Source organism: Gopherus evgoodei, chromosome 22 (genome assembly GCF_007399415.2).
Source record: "Gopherus evgoodei ecotype Sinaloan lineage chromosome 22, rGopEvg1_v1.p, whole genome shotgun sequence".
Taxonomy (NCBI): domain Eukaryota; kingdom Metazoa; phylum Chordata; order Testudines; family Testudinidae; genus Gopherus; species Gopherus evgoodei.
In genome coordinates, this window is record NC_044343.1 from 7,367,351 (window position 1) to 7,387,220 (window position 19,870).

Genomic DNA, 19,870 nt, shown 5'->3' on the forward strand with positions numbered 1-19,870 from the left:
GGGATTGACAACTGGGAGAAAATGGTGGCTGGAGGGAGAGTGGAGGCATCTGAGAGTTAGGAACCCTGGGTTTTTCTTGCACTCCTAAATCATTTGGGTGCTTTGGAAAAAGCCCGCTCAGCAGATGAGATGGTCCCATGCTGCTGCTTTCGCCTTTCATCCAAAAGGCTCCTAAGGGGCTTTACAAACTAGATTGTTGACTCTGCAGACTTATACATAGGAATTTATTTATCTGCTATTGAAATTACAGCTACTTCTGAGCTGAAGCCCAGCGATCATGCTCAGAAAAATCACTTACCTCATTGAAATTACCAGGGGAATATTTTATTTATTTTAAGTGCATCCGGCCAATGATCTGGGCACAGGCATGGTAAAAACGTCTACAAATCCTACTGAAGTCCTCCCTTCCTAATAGTCTATTTGAAGTTTAACATAAATCAAACCTCTTCGCCCTTTTTTTAGGCATGACGAATGGAATGATTTAAATTGCAGCTTGACCAGGACCCTGGCAGGAATATATGGAAAAAATGCAGTGGATTTTTGTAATGACCAACTGCTCCGCTTGTTCTTAAAACAGCACCTCCTAGTCTGGTTCTGGGGCATTATGTACAGCACAGACTCGGGGATGCTGGGTGGGATGACCCCTCCTTAGTCATCAACACTGCTCCTAGCAGCACAGCGCCCCCTAGTGCTGCATTGGAATCCATACTGACTCAGAGGAAAGCACCCTCGACTCCGCCCCTGAGTCACTTCTACCATTTACTGCTTCACCCTGGGTTTTCCTTACTGGTTTCCCATGCAAGGGCTGACCCAGCGTTATGAAACTTGATCCTGGAGACCATGTCCTCTAAAGCAGCTGTTTGGCTGGATAAGTGCCAGAATCTCAGGTTTAGATTTTAGATAGACTGTAGGGTACTGAACCCTTAAAAACTTACATGCCCTGATTTCCTTAACTTGCATCTCGTGACTTGCTGAGAAGACTCCACCCTCTGTCTCCCAGAGCCAAGGATCTGGTCTGAAAGTTGCTCCTTATAAAGACACAGATGGCTTCTGGCATCTCCACTTCCGGCTTTGGAGAGATGTGGCCCAGAATCGCCTGATGCTAGCCTTGCACTTTATTTAATGGATGTTACCTGGCTGGAGCAGGATGGCTCCTTCTCACTGCTTTGGGGATTGTTCCGTGGGAGTTTGGAGTCTTCAAAGACAGCGCCTGTGTGAGAAATGCTCCACTCCTCCCGTCAGGGGAACATCTGCCATTGGCTGGCTTGGGCGTTTGGAGACAGTGGAGCTGTGGCCAAGACGTGTCTATGGAGCTGCCTTCCTGTGTCCTGTACCAAGGTCCTGAAAAGGTTGGAGGTTGAATGTACCAGCTCTTTAAGGTTTTGACTTTTGATTGTAGGGTGGGAAAGGAGCAGCCATTTGCCGGTTCCAGCGTCTGGGTCGACCGGTGGCTCATACTGAAATGATGTGCATGTTACTTACTGTTTCTGTTGCAGCCTTCATGCAACACATTATGGAAGTGTATGTGGATATCTAGACCCACGTTTTCGCCATATGCATGTGACAAAACTGGGGCTCTTCCCCCGTGTCATGTTGTCCCATTCACCCATAAGCTATTAGTTTCCCTTTATGGCTTGCTCTTGGTGGGCCTTTCTCCCAGCAAAATCCTGCATGGGTTGACTGGAGTTGTGAGAATCTATTTTCCTTCTGGCTGAATAGGCCCTCCTTTGGGGTCCAACCTAATATGGGTGGGAGGGGTCACTGCCAAGTATCTGCAAGAATGTCTCAGCCTTTTGCTGGCTGGGAGAGCACAAGAGTCAGACTCTAGAAGCGGAAGCCAGGCATCACGCAGGGCCACCGGACCAGCCCTGATTTAGTATCTCTTGTCCTGCCCAAGAAGCATGAAACGCATTCCCTGATGCATCTGGCCAGACCAGAGCATTCTGCACTTCTGATGTCCTGTCTTACAGGCCATTTTTATTCATTGTACCCGCTGGGCAAGACCCTTATCCTGCACTCTAATCAGTGGATATCTTGGTAACAGTGTCCCAGTTACCGCCTCGGAGGAAGCCATCGTATCTTCTTTGCCTGGACCGCTGCCTTGAACTTTTTAGATTGTTCACATCTGGAAGCAGGCACGGATTAAAAAAACAATACCAACCAGCCGCAAAGTCCATCATCTGACTGACTGATGCGCTGGCTCCAAATTCAGAGCCGCGCAATAGCTCATAGCCGCGCAATAGCTCATAACTCAGTGCTTCATTTGTGCCAGGGCTGAGCCCCGGCACCTCTAGGCTTGGCAGTTCATAGGCCTGGCACCTCTGGGCCTGTCACGTCAGTTAATGAAGTAAAAAAAAAAATTGCTGGAGCCCTGGCAGCTCTTTCATTACAAATTTAAGTGCTGGGTAAACTCTCCCAGCATGTAATGAAGTGGGAGTGGCACTCTTCGCCTCTGCCAAGGCACTGGGGTGGGAGTGAGGAGCTCTGCCGCTGACCTGCTGTGTATCTTCAGGCAAGTCATTTAATCTCCCTGTGCTTCTTTTTCTCCTCCAGTGTTTGTCTTGTAAGTGTAGACTGCAAGCTCTTCGGGGCAAGACCTCATAGGTGCTGACTCCATGGGTGCTCCAGGACTGGAGCGAAGATCACAACTAGTGTACGTCTTATTGTTTGTGGGAGAAAGTGCTGTGGGGCTTTTTTAGAGAGAGTTGCAGGTATTCTTGCGAAAGTCACGCTGCAATGAATTATTTGGATGGTTGGGATGGAGAATATGGGTTGATCTCTTCCCAAGTGGAGTTTAGTGTGACTCATCCTGCTGTTATTGATAAAGTGTTACAGATTCGATGGGCAGGGTTGAGGCTGGCGGCATTGCGGTTTCTAGCTCTGATGTGTCTTTCAGGGGCCAAAGGGAAAAGAAAAGCTTATATTTAAACCAAACCAAACAAGCCCTGCCTCTCCCCCCCAACACACACACAACTAGTTTATCGTTCTAGAAAGTTTCTCCAAAGTCCTCCAAACCTTTAATTGATTCAGGAGCATAAAATCAAGAAAGGAGGAGAGAGTGTGAGAGAGGAATGGTGTGAGCGATTTGAATAATTTATTGTTCTTTGAAGTTGCAAGAGAAATTTCAGCTGCCTTGGGGAGTAACTTCTCCCCATTCTGAAAGGGTTTTCTCCTCGTTTTAAACTCATGCATTTTCTGCATCATTAATGAAAGCTCCCCCACCCCGCTTACAGCCTCTGAAGTGGGGAGGCTTGGAGCGGTTCTGAAATGTGGTTGGCGTTTTTTAATCAAGAAAATCAAACTAATTTGACTCTTCCCTCCCCCCCATAATTTTATTTACAAATTAGTCTTTGTTTTCGGTTAAGAGTGGGGACGCATCCAAATACTGAGCCTGGCCTTTGATAGGTCTGCCTGGAATTTTTTAAGGGGACGTATTGTCCTATACTTACGGTTTTCCACCTATTAAAGGTCACCTTGAGACCAGCCCTTGCCCCCAACCAGTGAGTCCCAAACTGTGAGGTGCCTGGAACCTTCAACTCTCATTGACCTGAGTGGGAGCTGAGGATGGTCGGTACCTCACAGCATCAGATACATGACTCTTTAATTCCAGTATCCACTTCTTCTTCAGCTGAATGAAAGACACACTTTACCCCAGATCTCTGGAAAGGAGTTGTTAACCTTAACACTGAGCCTTAGGCTCTTGGCAGGTTTAGATCCTTTATGGAAACTTGTCCTGCAATGAGAGAACCTCCTCTTCCCTGGATGGAGATGGGGGAGGACAGGAGTTCTGGGCTTATTTGATGCTGCTTCTCTCTGGATTGAGAGACAGTACATCAGTTTCCTCCGTGTTGTGACTTGGCAGGAAAGTGAGCCTGAACATGCATGGCGAAGATTTTCTCCTTCGTGTTGGGTTGCTTGTTCAGGAGAAAGTCCACTAGTTTTTCTCTCATGTTTATTAGCATGGACTTAACCACTGGACCTGAATGGTGCACTGTGCCTGTAGTTACCCTGAGACTGACTTCCTATTTCCCATCTCCCTGCCAGCGCTGGTAGCTGGATTCTTCCTTTTCCTCCATTATGCACAAGCAGGTAGTAAAAGTCTGAACGCCAGAGGATTGGGGTTCGGAGCTAGGCCTGGTCTACACTCAACCTTTAGGTTGCCCTAGTTACAGCTCTCGGGGATGTGAAAAATTCCCACCCCAGAGGGCCATAGCTATGCCAACTTAATCTCAGGTGTAGACATAGCTAGGCTGGCTGAAGAATGCTTCTGCTGACCAAGCTGCCACTGTCTCTTGTTCGATTCTGGCCATAGGGGATGTCCTGGCCCTCTGACCAGACAACTTTGCAGAGTTCTGCCTCTTCTGGGCAAAGCCCAAAACAAATGTCAATGAAACCAAACTTTCAGCCCGACTGGGCCCAGCTGCCAGCCTGACACAATGCGCTGGCCCTGCTGGGCCTGAACTCCTCGATAGCATTCAGCCACCTTGTAACAGGCATGTTCCTGCTGCTCTAGGCTGCCCTCCTGTCTAATCACGGGCTCCTGGACCTTGATCAAGCTCACAGCCCAGGGGCTGGCACATTCCTCCGCTTACTCAGGGGTTCAGAAAGGCTACAGTTCCTCAGGGTCCCTGCTTCCATTCAGACCGTTGGAGTAGCCTGTCTCCTCTTCCAGTTGGGCTCACCCAGCCCCCTCTGACCACGAGCCCTGCTCTTCCCCAGCTGGGCTTTGCTTTGGATTAGGCCTGTCCAACCTCCATGCATGAGCAGCCAGCTTAATTGATCTCTCAGGCCCATATTAACCCTTCCCTGGCATGTGTGGGGTGAACGCTCCTGCATTCTTAAAGTGCACACTGACTCTGGGTATTTCCATATTCGTGTTCCCAGTCAGAAGCAGCTTAGGCCCGATTGTCATGCATGCAGAGCTGCTCCCACAACTTTGGTTGAAGCTGACTAAAGACAATTCAGATCAGTTGTCTCAAAAGTTTGGGTATCTAAAATGAAAATGTCTCAAAAATCAATGGAAAACTCTGAATTCAGTCACTTGTCTGAGGTGTAAAAGCAGCAAAGAGTCCTGTGGTACCTTATAGACTAGCAGGCATTTTGGAGCATGAGCTTTCGTGGGTGAATACCCACTTCATCGGACGCATGCATCCGACGAAGTGGGTATTCACCCGCGAAAGCTCACGCTCCAAAATGTCTGTTAGTCTATAAGATGCCACAGGACTCTTTGCTGCTTTTACAGATGCAAACTAACACGGCTACCCCTCTGATACTTGTCTGAGGTGATACGTCAGTGATGCAACAGACTTGGGAGCAGACCCAAGATCCGATGCCTTATCCCTGGCTTTCTCCCTGTCTGCAACTGAAGAAATGCTGCTTAGTTTTGTGGGGATGTAACAGGCACGCAGATGTGTTGGAACTGTGGGCTGTGTGGGAAAGAATTGGAAATAAGAGAATTGAGACCTTTTTCCTTGGAGAGCTCAGATAGCTTTATTTACAGGAGTGAAAGAATAGAGTTATAAGAAATAATCTTGCATTTATCCAGTGTCTCTTTCATCCCAGAGGATCTCCAGACACACGTATCCACCTAATCTAATTGGGATCATGTACCTACCACTGTGATGCAGCCACTCTGGGATAGGATGGGCAGGGAGTGAAAGGCAGGCAGGGTTCTACATTTACAGAAATGTGCATGTTATCATTAAGTGACTGATCAGAACGGGCCTGTCTGGTCGGATTCTTTCAACACTGTGTTTTCTGTGCGGAAGGACGAGAAGGGTTGGAATCTGGTAGCACTGTCAAAGCTGACTACACTGTCACTTTCCAGTGCTGGGGACTTCGGCTGGGCTATATTAGGATGGCATGGACCTTATGTGAGGGTCTGGAATCCTCTCGTTGAGCTTTCAGGCTTATCCCACGGGAGATAATTTTTGTGCTCTGGTATCTTTTGTAGACTCCAGTTCTTTTAATGACTCAAACAGAGCAGCAGATGCTGACCAAAGGGCTAGAGCCTTTCTGATTGCATCTTCTCTCGCTTGTGGGCAGATTGAACCTTTCTAGGCAGCCAAGGCTAAGTGGAGGGAGTTTGAACAAGTTAGCCCTTGAGGAAGCTAGGGCAGGAGTGTGGGGAGGAGAGCCTCCCATTTAAAGCAGCCACTGAAATCCATAAGCCAGTTGGTTTCAATTTCAAACGGACCACAAAAGTCATTGTGACGGCGATGGACAAGGAGGCCTCATTAGGTGGCCAGATAGCTGCTCTGGTGCCTAGCTGTCCCTCTGCTCTGGCTCGTTACGCCTTGTTACCGAGCTGGTGGACAAATATTGGATGTGATGTTGTTACAGCTGCTTGAAAGCGCTGGCACGCCACAGGGCCCTGGGTTGCCACGCCGCCCCAGCAGCATTTGCTTCCATGCTCTCCGGCCCTTTGGCGCTTGGCTTCACTTGCTTATTCACTTTGACTGCTGGGCACCAGAAGGTGCTTCCTGTCTGCCTGTCTCCAAATTTCCTCAAGAGCAGAGCGAGGAGAGCACGAGTGAGGCTCCTGCCCAGAGAGCTGCCCTCTCCAGCACCAACTCCTTTGCTCCCATAGCTTCATTTATTTATTTGTATTTACTGTAGCATGTAAAGGCCCCATCCGAGGCTGGGACTCCAGTGTGCTAGGCGCTGTACATGAGCATAGGGAAGAGACAGTCTCAGTCTCCGAAGAGCTCACAATCAAAATAGACAAAACAGAGAGTGGGAGGAGAAACTGAGACACAGCGAGGGAAGTGATTTAGCTAAGGTCACCTGGCTAGTCTAGACTAGAACCAAGATCATCTGACTCCCATTGCTCTATCTGCTAGACAATGCTTCTCTCCATTCACTCCATGTTAATCCTGCCCCTCTCCTCCTCAACCATTGGTGTTTTCTTCCATGCTGCCCCCTATACCTGGAAGTCCCCCTCGTATTAGCGTAGGTCAGGTGTCCCACCTCCCTGTCACACCCTTAAACTACAGTCCCATCAGCATTAACCCGTGTCATTACAAATGCTGTCAGTAGCCCATTTTCATTGGCTAGCCCAGTATGTTTGAGTCCAATCTGTGCTGTCCATTTAGATTGTAAGGTGACATGCTGCAAGAGATCATGTTTTGTTAGAGAGGGAGGACAAGAGGAGGCAGTGTGGTCCAGGTGAGTAGAGGACCACGGCAGGAGACTGGAGACGAGGGACCTATATTCCCCTCACACCAGTTTTACACCAGCATAAAATAGAGTTACACTGGATTTACACTGGTATGAGTGGAGCATCAGGCTTTCCTTACCTACCTGCTGTGTGACCTTGGGCCAGTCCCCTCTCTCTGCATTATCTTTCCTGGCTGTTGCATGGGATAACTAGACATCCCTTGCCCTGTTAAACCTCCTGAGATCTGTGGATATAAAGTTATATGGGTGCTGAGTGTGTGTGAGTGTTATGAAAATTGTATCCCCATGAGCCCAACCATGCCACTTAAATAATAATCCATAGGCCCAGTTGCCATAGTGGATCTGGGCATCAGCTCCCTAAGACTGGGATGCTGCCTCTGTCCGTGGCGGATACGTGATGTTTCAGAAGAAGGTTGAACCCCTTCCAGGCCTGTAGATGTATCCAATCTAAACCTTTTCACACTATACCATTAGTAATGTTTTCATGGCAGTAGTACAGAGAGACTGTGACTGAGATTGGAGTCCCACTGTGTTGGGTGCTGTACAATGGCCACATCCCCAAAATCTTGCTCTCTAAATAGACAACAAGGAAGGATTATTGTCCCCATTTTGCAGGTGGGTAAACTGAGGCACAGACTTACCCAGAGTCTGGGGCAGAGCAAGGAACTGAACCCAATTTTCCTGAGTCCTCAGTCCAGTGCTTTAACCATGGGCCTATCTTTCCACTTCTGAAGTATCAGGGCTGAGTGCCTTACAAAGATTATCCCAGTGGCAATATATGTATTACAGCCCCCAAAAGTGTGCTAGGTAAACTCGTGGCAAAAGTTAGTGCTGCAATCCCTGCCCTGCTATGAGGGGTCAGGGTGAACAGCATGGGAGGGGAGGATGGACATGGCTGACAGTAGCCAGATCCTGTGGTGACTCTGCAATGGCTAACACGTGACATAGTGGGGCAAGAAACATTTATTGACTGGCCTGTCTTTTCCCACTTCCTCTTGTGCTCTCTGTATGGGGGCAAAACCCCCTTCCTTTGACCCGCTGCTGTGTCATCATCTGTGGAAACCTGTGGGGGACGGAGGCTGGGGGTGGGGAAGGGGGAGGAGGGAGCTCTTCAAATGACATATTTTCCTGTGGAAGGACAGGCCAGAGGTTACATAAGCCAAAGTAATTAACTGGCCCAGGAGGGCTGAGCTAAGGGCAAGCGGAACAGTGGCCTGGGCTTGTTGGGCCAGTGCCAGTGGATAGCAAGGGAAAGATGTTACTGCTAACAAAATGTCTCTGCTCTCTCTCTCTCTCTCCCCACCTCAGCCCTGCCAGTCCTGTCTCCCTGAAGGGAGCCAAGAAGCACTGGCAGGCAGAGGAAATCTCTGCCTGCAGACTATAATTATCCTGTCTGCCTTCCCAGAAAAGGCCAGTTGGTGAGCGAGCCTACTTGTGTTCCACATAGCGGCCCCGCATCCTGCTGCTTCCCCAATTACTGCTAATGGACTTTTTATGATGATAAGACGACTAGGTTGGGGAGAAGGTATTGACGGGGAAATGGAATATAATTCACTCCCTGTTTGTTTGTTCTGTCAGAAAGCTCTCATTTTAATTTTATTTGCGAGGCACCGAGAAGCAGACCTGAAAAAAATAAAAGATCTGTCAGTAAAACTGTGGATTTTGAGGCAACACAAGTCTCAGCAGGAGCTCTCTGAGGGGTATTTTCAGTCTCATTGAGCATCTCCATAGAGACACCCCCCTGCACCAACCTTGCTCCAGTCCGCGGTTCTCATTTCTCTCATATAGAGAAATGTAAATTATGGATACAGCTTTCTTGTCTCCACCCCAACCTCCGCTCCCTTACGCTGGTGCTTTGAACAGTCCCCATTTCGAAGTCACATTTGCTCTTTCCCCTGCTCTCCATCTGTCTTAAATCTGCTCCTCTCTCCTGTGTTAGCTTCCCTCCTTTATCTGCTCTCTTTCTCAGCTCTACCCTTGCTGTCCCTTTGCAGTTCCCTTACCTGGTCCCTTTAAATTCTTCCTGTTGGTCTCCCCCCCACTAGCCCCATTTTCCTTTGTCATCCTCTGTCCTCACCCTTTACCTCTCTAGCTCTCTTTTCTCTCTTCGTTTTTACCCAGCTGCAGGTCTACCTTCCCATATAGTTCTTCTCTTCTCTCTCCCACTCCCACCATCCGTTACCCTCCCTGTCTCTTTGCCCTAGCACTTCAGCTCTGTCTCTGCCCTTTCTCCCTCAAGCACTGGGTGTATGTATCTAGCACACACACCCAAACGAGGCTGTGGGTGTGGGTGCCATTGCCTAAGTCAGCAAACATCCATGCAATATTTAGTGGCACCTGGATCACAAACTCGGAGAGGCATGTTAAAAGTGGAGATTAAAGCTGCCGCATGGCGATCTAGTTACTGTGGGGTCGGGGTGGTAAAGCTCCTTTTCTAATCATAAAACTGTTGACAGCTGTGAAAATGGAGAGTGAGTTTCACTAAATCAGTAGAAGGTTTCAGCCCAAAAAGAACAAAGGAGAAGGAGCATGTTTTTACTCCTCTGCTGTCTGTAGTGAACTCTTCCTGGTTCAGCCTGGCTCCTTCCTTATCACACGTGCTGAGAGAGAATACCATCTTGTCGAGGGAGATGCTCCCATTAGAATTACAGGGCATAGTGGGAAATGCCAGAACTTTCTTCTGTTTTTGTGAAATTGTTTGATCTTGGCAAGAGTCCCTGCCTTGCTGGCTCTAGTGATTCTAGTGGACTATTATTCGTTACTCTTTGCATCATGATTGTGCGCGAGGGCCTAGCCAAAATCGGGGCCCCCTTGTGCTGGGTACTATGCAGACTGATAGTGAGAGAGAGTCCCTGCCTCAAAGAGCTTAGAATCTAACAGGCAAGGCAGACAAAGGGTGGGAGAAACGAAGGATTATTATTTTCATTTTACAGCTGGGAGGTGAAGCACAGAGCGAGAGAGAGAGAAAGGGAAACTGTGACAGAGCCAGGAAATGAATGCAGGTTTCCCAAATCTCTGTCCAGTGCCTTACCCACAAAACCGGGCTTTCATGTCACCTTTTCCCTAGCGTTCCAGCACCTTTTACCCCCCTGGAGCAGGCTGAGGTGCATTAGGGCAAAGTCCAGTGTACTCCTTGACTTGCTCAATGTCTCGACAGTAGGAAGAAGGTAGGAGTTTGCTAACACGCCCCGATCCCACCTTGACCCATTTTTCTTGTGGAGACAAGTACTTTGTATGGCAACCGACACAAGAAAATGGAGAAGGAAATATCCAAATGGTTATCTGTTTGCTGGCATAGGAACTGTTGCAAAATGTCCAGAGAGGTGGGGTCTGTGAGGGCCACCCCAAGTTATTTTAAGGACCTCAATTGAGGGGAGACTTTTTTGATGCCTTAGCAGCTCGGGCTGCATGTCTGTTCCTTCCTATGCTCTTGCATTCTTTCCGGGCTGTCTCAGGTACAGTCTAGTTTTTCTTTCTGTCTCTGTTCTTCATGCTAGGGGATAATGAATGTTCTTTCACCAACATGGGTAGGAGTTGAAATCTGCTGTCCCCACATGCAGACTCCTTGGGTCAGCATGATTGGTGCGTAGGCCTCCAACACAATGCTGACTGCAGAGACTGGGGGTCCTGGAAAGTGGAAGCAAAACCTTTTAAAATATACGTTTTGTAACTGGATTTCTTTTGTCTCTGTTGAATTTTTTTGCTGCTGTGGGCGAGAGGCCCCTTTCAGCCAGGCTCATGTTGCTCTCTGCCCCGGGGCTGGCTGAAAGAATAAATTGTTTGTCTTGACTTGTTGTCCATTGTGGCACTTTCCTGGAGGCGGAGAGGCATGGAGGGAGCTGACGCTTGATGCAAAGATGAATTCTCCAGCCTACAGTCAGCTGGAGCTGCCCACCTCACCTCAGGGCTAGAGGAGAGATAAAACCGTGGGGACAGGAAACAGCAATAACAAGGAGATGGGTGTTTTGAAAAGTCCCTTGTTAGATTCAGACAGAGCATGGCCAGATCTCGCTGCTGGCAACCATCTTAAAGTGGTTGGTTGCGCTACCCCCTTCCTCTCTTCCCCAGCTGCTCTTTGCCTCTCCTTGCCAGCCCAGTACCAGGGGCCTGCCCGGGGAATCTGCCTTCAAGCTGGTGGTGCTGCTGTTCTCTCTCTGTGGGCAGTCCTTGATGCCGCCAGGGGTTTTCCCCAGGAGCAGGAAGCTGGCAGCAGAGTGAGGTACCGTCTTCCCTCAGCGGCGCTAGAAAGATTCGCACTCCCCCCACTTTCCACCTGAGGAGGAAAGGAAATAAGCCAGGCCTATGTAAAGAGAAGAGACGTGGGCCGGTTACTATAGCGACGGAGCAATCCAGACCTTCCTTTTGCTTCTGTTTTCCTGTCAGCTCCAGCCTTTCCCCTGGGCTGTGCCCTTGAGACAATTCTCAGCTGGCACCCGGGGGCTGGGCGGGTGGAGGAGAGCCTCTCTGCCAGGAGAAGGAAAGGGGGATGGATGACTATCAGAAAAGAGTATCAGGTCCCATGTCTGCCCCCCCCCCCAAAAAAAAAAAAGTGGAGGGGCTCTCCATACAAGGCATCCATGATGGTTTGGGGACAAAGATTTTTGCTCCAGGGTGGGAATAAAATCAGGGCATGGGTTTCCTCTCCCTCCTGTTCTTTAGCCATAGAAGAGGTGGTGGTGAACTAGGGACTTGTTTCTTTCCCCTCCATTGAGAGGGCGGTTGCAAGAAGATACGGGTCTCCTTAAAGCTTGTGTTCCTCAGCTTTTGGCCAGTCCTTTTTCCGTGGGGAGTGGGGCTGTACACTCAAACATCCTCAGCGTAGGGCAGATTCTGGTCTGGAGGGTGTGAAATATTGGTCGCATAGCGTAGATAGGAGAGAGAGAAAGCACCATTGTTTTCTATCTCCCGAGCCCTCTACACATCTCCCAAACTGTCGTCTTCTCAAATAATCTATCACAGGGGTCGGCAACCTTTCAGAAGTGGTGCGCCAAGTCTTCATTTATTCACTCTAATTTAAGGTTTCGTGTGCCAGTAATACATTTTAATGTTTTTAGAAGGTCTCTTTCTATAAGTCTATAATATATAACTAAACTACTGTTGTATGTAAAGTAAATAAGGTTTTAAAAATGTTTAAGAAGCTTCATGTAAAATTAAATTAAAATGCAGAGCCCCCCCCCCGGACCGGTGGCCAAGACCCAGGCAATGTGAGTGCCACTGAAAATCAGCTCACGTGCCACCTTCGTGATTTAGCACCTAGGGAGTTTTAGCCTAGGAGTATCTCAAAGAATTGACCTGGAAGGTTGGCATGATTTTCTTTGAGAATCCATCTAGTCTGAGGGGCAGGTCTACATTTAAAAAGCTGTGCTACTGTAGCATTATAGTGAAGGTGCTACTCCTCTGATGGGAGAGCTTCTCCCATCAGTGCAGTCAATCCATCTCCGCAACAGGCGGCAGCTATGTTGGAGCTCTCCCGTCCACATAGCACTGTCTATGACGATCAGTACGGGGTGTGTAACTCTAAAGGCTTTTCAGCTCTAAGTCACTGGTTCAGATCCAGCCTATGCTGGTAGTGACTGAAGGCTATTACCTTCTGTCAGCTGTTTGGTGACCTTTATGAACAGAGTTGGTGGTTACTATCCAATTTCTAGCAAGCAGGGTAGATGCTAACATCCCCGAAACCCCTCATCACAGGCTGGCACTTCTGTTTGCTGCCTCAGCAGAGTGGAGGCAACCAAATTTCCTGCTCCACCTTGGATGCATGTCCCACCAGCTCATGACTGGAGGGAGTATGTTGGTGAGATGATGTGGAGGAAGCGTGTGCTGCATCCATTATGTTGATAAACAAAAGACTCTCCACTCTTGGGCTAAATATTTCTCTTGTCCTCTTTACCCCTTGAAGATCCCAGCTACAGGCTGCTGTGTCCATCTGGGGACCAGATTTGACAGGAAAGAGGAAGACAAGATTGGTGGAGTGAGTCAGCAACTATATTCTGTTCCTTCAGCTGTCAGTTCAGATATGTTAATCCCGCCTGCCTTATTAAACCACCTCGGATTTTTCAGTCTCTCTTGCTCTTTCTTCAGTTTCTGATGTTTCAGACAAGCATATACTGGGCTGTCCTCTTCTCCTGTTCATCGCTTACTATGCCTCATGGTGCACCTCCTGTGGGGTATTCGGATTTACAGGATTAGATAGCCTCCCCACAGTTCTTCTTTGCTGCAAAGTTCCTCAGACTCTCTTAGCTTGCATGTGTCGTAAGGAGGTGGCTTGTTCTTGCAAGGGCTTTGCAAAAGATGAGCTAAGAGCTTTTCCTTTAAGGTTCCTCGTGAAAGAACTGGGCAAGGAGAGAGAAGTTGGTGGTGCTCCCACCATCGTGTCATTTAACTCTCTAAGGCCACCAGAAGTGACATCTTGTTATACCTCTCCAGTGAGATGTCCCATAAACCCACGTGTGCCTGGGAGATGAGCTGAAGATCCCAAACCCATTTTTTCCTAAAGGCCCCGACACAGGCTCAAAAATGGTGATGCTGCATGTGGGTCAGCTCCCTTCTCAACAGGGGCACAAAGAGCCCACTTACAAGTGCTAGAGCAGGTCAAGCCAGACAGAGAGAGAGGCACCATGATGGGAAGAATGTCCTTGCCAGGCACCCTGTGTGTTGTAAGGTAAGAACAGAACAGGCTTGGGGGCAGGGTGGGGACAGGATCAGAGGGATGGCATCCCGCTCCAAAAGAGGGGGAGGAGGCGGACTGCTTGCCTCCACGTAAACGCAATCAGCAGGAAAGAAAGATTTTGTTGCTGTCTGCTGTCAATGTCCAGTGTGTCCGGGTTGCCCCTGGCTATTCCTTTCGGGAAGTGAGTAGGAGGTAGGCGGGCCCTCACTGGAATGGAAGGTTCTGTTTAGGTTGATGGGCTTTCCATTAAGCAGTGCGAAAAAAAAAAATCACAGGTGCACAGCGGGCGTGTTTGCAGCCTCATCTCTTGGGCAGCAAACCCCACAGGCAGCCTTTCCTCATAGGAAGGTTCACTGAATCCAAGCATCTTCCCCTCCTGTTTGATTCCGGCTCTCCCAGAAAAAGCTGGGTTTTTTAAATCAGCAAACGGAGGAAAAAATAAAATCCCTCGTGCCCGGCTCCCAAGGAGCATCAGGCTATGGCTTTCCAGGACCAGGTCAGTGAGGGGACAGCTTTTGTGTTTCCGTCCACTCATCTATAACCACCTGGGAGGATTGGTGAAATTGTATAAAATCTCCTCGAATGCAACAGTGATGTCTGGAAAAATGAGTGTCTCAGAATAACTACCAAAAAAAATGCCCCAAAAAATCAAGGAACTACAGTCCTGGCATGTCAGAAGAAATATACAGACCCTCTGGTGGCTTGTACTAATATCTTTTTACTTTCATATAGCACCTGTGTGTTATGAAGGTTCCCAGAGTCATTTACACAATATATCAGGGATTCTAACCAAGACCTTGCATATTCTGGTGCAAGCTGGATCTGAATTCTGCACCAAAGCCCCTGGATTCTCTGACTCTCTGGTGCAGCATGTGGAAATTCTGTAGCAGCCTCATTTCTATTTCATATGACTAGGGGAGAACACTTTCATGCGCCTGATTGGGATTGGGGTGTGTGGCAACTGCGTGACCAGTGTGGGAATCAGGGTGGGTGCTGTGGTTACCAGAGATTAGAGGCAGATGCTGGAGCTGAGGGACCCAGAGTTTTAGAAACAGTAACTCCTCTTGAATTCATTTTCTCTTCACCCCCTTAACTCTCATTTGCCAGCTTAATAGTTTGTAGTTCTTTCCATTTGTAGGGAATGCTTTATATGTAATTTAGCAGCACAGCCGCCATGCAAGGCAGGTAACTATTGTTACCAGATTACAGATGAGGGTAACTGAGCCACGGATTAAGCAATTTGCCCGTGAGCATACAATGATTCAATGATGGAGCCAGAAATAGAGCCTAGGAGTCCAGGTTCTCAGTTCTCTTGGTGTAACCATTAGATCATACCCCCCTCTCAGAGCCAGAAGTAGAACCAGAGAGTCCTAGCTCCAGTAGTTTACTCCAATAACTTGCCTTCTAAAATAATAGTCGATATTATGGACGATTAGCACAGGCTAGATTTTTAATTTTAGTAAAGAATCTGATTCTAAGACTAGTGTGTAAGTTTGATGTCTTTAAGAAGCCCTTGACCTTTTCAGCTATTCTGGTACAGCTCAAAAATTGACCTGTGTGGACTTTTCAGATTTTAACTCGGGAGGCAGGGGGGACGGGGGAGTGATAAGGCCTTGGGCAGAGATTGTGCATTTAAGTTTTAGCCCAGAGCAGATTTTTACAAGCAAATGACAAATTCTTGAATGCAGGAGTTTCCAAAAGGACTTTCTGACAACCTTGAGCTGTAACAGTGCAAAAGCAACTCTGTGACCTCTCTAAATATAGATTTAGATATTTATAAATCTAATGCTTGTGCACACAGCATTCAGCAGGACATAAACAGCTCAAACAAATTGTATTTACCTCCAGCATGGAAACAAACACTTGATTCCATTACACACACTTTTATTTATATATCAGTCTCCCAGCAAGGAGACGGAGCTGGGAAAGAGAAGAGGGCACTTCCTCCTCACATTAGATCACTGCAATTCACTGGGGACTTTTCCTGGGCTCCCATTCCCCCTCTTCTGAAGCTCTTTTTTTTTTGTTTTATATATATATATATATATATATATATATATATATATATATATATATATATATATATATATTTTGTAGGCTGTCTGCATCTTGCTTTATAGACCCTGAATATGTACATATAAATATGCACATTTCACAGTCGTGTGGTCTACTTCCACAAGAATAACAGACGGCAGCTTTATGATCTGAGTGATTTTTATTTGAACACAGCTGTGGCCTTGTGATTTAAATATTTCAGTCAATTTTAAACTAACTAGGCTAGAGGAAACTATGCTGGGAGAGCAGGTTAGAGCTGGAACGGACATGGAAGGAAGGCCTCTTTGGGAGATTCTAGATCAGTGGCTCTCAACCTGTGGCCCAGCTATGTGCTGAAGGGCAGTGGGGCCCATCCAGGGCCTGGGTTGCTGCCTGGCCCCCTACAGCAGGATCCGGGGTTGGGCTGTGCATAGCGGTGGAGTGGGGGGGAGAAGTGCTGTGGTTTTCAACCTATGGCCCAGGTAACGCTGCAGTCCACAAAGGTTGAGAACCACTACTCTAGATAGACTCCTCCTTGTCTAGCCCTCCTCCCGCCAGAAGCCCCTTGACTCTTTTCTTGTTTGTAATGTTTGCCCAGTCTTCCCCTCTCTCTCTTGCTCCAGAGTTGCACTTGAAGGCCTGTCAGGCTGGGAGGGAAGTCACTGACTAGGGAAGGAGTTGCTAAAGGTTGGAGTGTCAGGTCCCTGCTGGATAAAACCCAGCCCGCAGATGTGAGTGGGTTTTTTTTTTTCTTTTTCCCAGGCATCCCTGCATCTCTGAGCAGCTGGATGTGAGAGGCGTTTGAGGGGCTTTTGGAGTCCTCTCTGAGCTGCGCAGATCTCCTGGTTTTGGGTTTCAAAGCCTGCAGAGTCTCTTGCTGGGGGGAAAGCTGCAGGAGCAGTCTGCAAACTCTGGCTGTGCACTCAGTTTTGACAACTTGATTGTTTCAAGTGGTGATGAATTTGGTTTGTTGCTCTACATTGTCAGATCACTTTTCCTGTGTGTGTGTGTGTGTGTGTGTGTGTGTGAAAATACACATACACGCGCACAGACACAAAAATAGGTCGCATGCTTCCTAGCTTCTGTAGGCTAAGCATGTTGCACACACCAGGGTCTCTTTGCATCCCTCCACCCTCGCATTTCCCTCTTTTTTTTTAGGGACTCCCTGCACCTCATCCCCACCCTCTTCTGGATGCCAGGGGCTCTGTGTGTCCCCAACATTCCTTCTGCCACGTACCATGTCCTCCTCCCTCCCCATACGATTGTCCTACATTGTCTCTATGGCAAGGGCTCTGTGTGCCCCCCATTCCCTCCATAGCAGTGTCCCCCATGCCCAAGGGATCTGGGTGAACCCCTATTCCCCATCCTTTTTCCCCCATGCCCACCTAGTTTCTCTTCATTCACCGCTGTGTGCCCTCTCTCCCATGCTAGCATCCTCCGTTTCCCTCTATGCCAGAGGCTCTGGGTGCACCCCTATTCCCCTCCTAGGTGCTCCCCCTATTCCAGGGGCTCTGTGTGCTCCCAGTTATAGCATTGTATATAGAGATACGCCAATGGGTTGGTGTAAAGTTTCACGGGACATTTGAGTTCTGTCTTTTAAGTCACAGAAAAAGAGTAATGCAGCCATGGAACAAAGAAGCAGGTGCCACCTTTGGAAACTGAGGGGCCCGGCAGCACCAAGGAAGGTGTCTCCTTGGAAACTAGTGTTTTGACAGGCTCCATGGTAACTCCCCAGCTCTGGTAGTGACTTTTGCCCCTGATCCCACCATTGGAGCTGCGTGGCTGGACTCGTGAATCTATGCGGACTCCCTTTGAAGTCAACGAAACTCTGCTTAAACACAAGTATTTGATTGCAGGATGGGGGTCTTAATCTCTTTGTGCTTCGGTTCCCCCATATATAAAACAGAGCTGATGGAAACTCCCCTGCCAGCAGTACTGGGAGGCTTCATTTGGTTTGGGATGCTCGGAGGCAGATAGCTGTAATAGTATCAGCAATATTGGGTTTTTATTAACTATGACTGCTATTTACAAGGGCTTGTCTACTGTTTTTGTTTTGTTTTTTAAAGGTCCCCCCGAGTTCATTAAAAAACCAGTGGACCAAATTGGTGTGTCAGGAGGCGTGGCTTCTTTTGTATGCCAAGCAACTGGGGATCCCAAGCCCCGAGTCACCTGGAACAAGAAGGGGAAGAAAGTGAACTCGCAGAGATTTGAGGTAAGAGACAGCCTGGAAGTACGTGTGTCCACACGGCTGCAGTCAGAGGTGTGACTGCAGCAGGTATAAACATATCTGAGCTAGCTTTGATCTAGGCACGGCAGCATGGTCTTTACAAGCCCACCTGGGACCCTAGGTATGTACTTGAGCAAACAGCGCGGGCTGCAGTCCATGCTGCTCCAGCTTCACTGCCGTTGTTACTGGAGCTAGCTAGATCAGACTTAGCTCAGGTACATTGACACAGGCTGTCATCATCACATCGCTGATTGGCATGTCGACATTATTGTGCGTCTAAGTATGTAAAAAGAGCAAAGCAGGCATAAAGCAGCTTTTTTACATGAATGCCCTAAGACGTTAATAAAAGTGTGTGTGAAGTGAGGGCAGGGGACTTGAGTTCTCAGCCTTTAACAGCTGGGAGGCTTAAGCTGTGTGATTTTTGCAAAATGAGAGGAGACCAGGCAAATTTGTTGCTTCTTTTTAAGTGTATATTATTATAAAGCTGCTTCTTCCTCTCCACCAAGAAACACAAGCTGGACTGGCCCTTTTAATCTGACGTTTCTCCAGCTCCGCCAGCTCTTTAAATACACCTCCCTTATCCCTGCCCATTTGGGTTTTTTTTTTTTAAGGTTTACCACAGCCCAGGGTGAGCGTTACTGGCATACTTGGCCAGACCCAATTTATTTGTAATATCTAAATAAGAGTGTGTGGCAGGGCCAGGAGAGGGTAGTAGTCATATATTGACACCCTTAGTCTTGGCCCACAGTGGGTCCGCTATCCTGCTAGCTGGCTGTGGGTTGGGAGGGATATTCTGTCGTCTGCTCATTGGGCAGATGGGGTAAAGAGGGGGCTTGAATTTTTTATTTTGTTTTTATGACCTGTCTCCACTTCCCCATGCTCCTGCAAAGGCTCATCTTTCCACTGGTGTTCTGGGTCTTTTGGCTGAGCGGGGGGGTTGAATGAAGGGGGCGGGGTGGTCAGGTGCGATTCAGTCCCGTGAGCATTGGGGCAGGTCCTGAGGGGGAAATGCAGAACTGATGGAGGAGAAGAAAGGGCAGGAAGGGGGAACCGCTGTATCCGGACCGATGTGTGCAGCTGCCCCCTGTGTGGGCAAGACTGAGCATGCTCGGGCCTTGTACTCAATCACTCTGTCTTCCTTTCTGTCTCAGACCATTGAATTTGATGAGAGCGCGGGTGCTGTCCTGAGGATCCAGCCCCTCCGGACTCCCAGGGACGAGAATGTCTACGAGTGCGTCGCCCAGAATGCTCACGGGGAGATCACTGTCCATGCTAAGCTCACCGTTCTCCGAGGTAAAGAGCACACCGGCCTGTCGGTGCAGCGGTGCAGGAAGGGTGAAGGATACTCGCTCTCTGGGTGATGAGATCTGGCTGCCTCAGCTCCCCATTCCTGCCCCCTCTTCTTCCCCATCAGTTCTACATTAAGACAGAAAATATCATCTTGCCTCTATATAAATCCATGGTAATGCCCACATCTTGAATACTGTGTGCAGATGTGGTCACCCCATCTAAAAAAAAAAAATATTGGAATTGGAAAAGTTCAGAAAAGGGCCACAGAAATGATTATGGGTATGGAACAGCTGCCATATGAGGAGAGATTAATAAGACTGAGACTTCTCAGCTTGGAAAAGAGACGACTAAGGGAGTAGATATGATGGAGGTCTATAAAATCATGACTGATGTGGAGAAAGTAAATAAGGACTTCTTGTTTGCTTCTTCTCATAACACAAGAACTAGAGGCCACCAAATGAAATTAATAC

At 48.2% G+C, this 19,870-nt stretch overlaps 1 protein-coding gene across 17 annotated transcripts in view; it reads left to right on the forward strand.

Annotated features, from left to right (window-relative positions):
• The window catches only part of PTPRS (protein tyrosine phosphatase receptor type S), a 247,104-nt gene that overhangs the window by 120,822 nt on the left and 106,412 nt on the right, over positions 1-19,870 (forward strand). For all 17 annotated transcript variants that reach the window (XM_030540232.1, XM_030540234.1, XM_030540233.1 and 14 more), the window contains exons 3-4: positions 17,950-18,095; positions 19,262-19,403. In XM_030540232.1, coding sequence (XP_030396092.1) covers positions 17,950-18,095; positions 19,262-19,403 — 288 coding nt within the window. The remainder of the gene's footprint in view (positions 1-17,949; positions 18,096-19,261; positions 19,404-19,870) is intronic.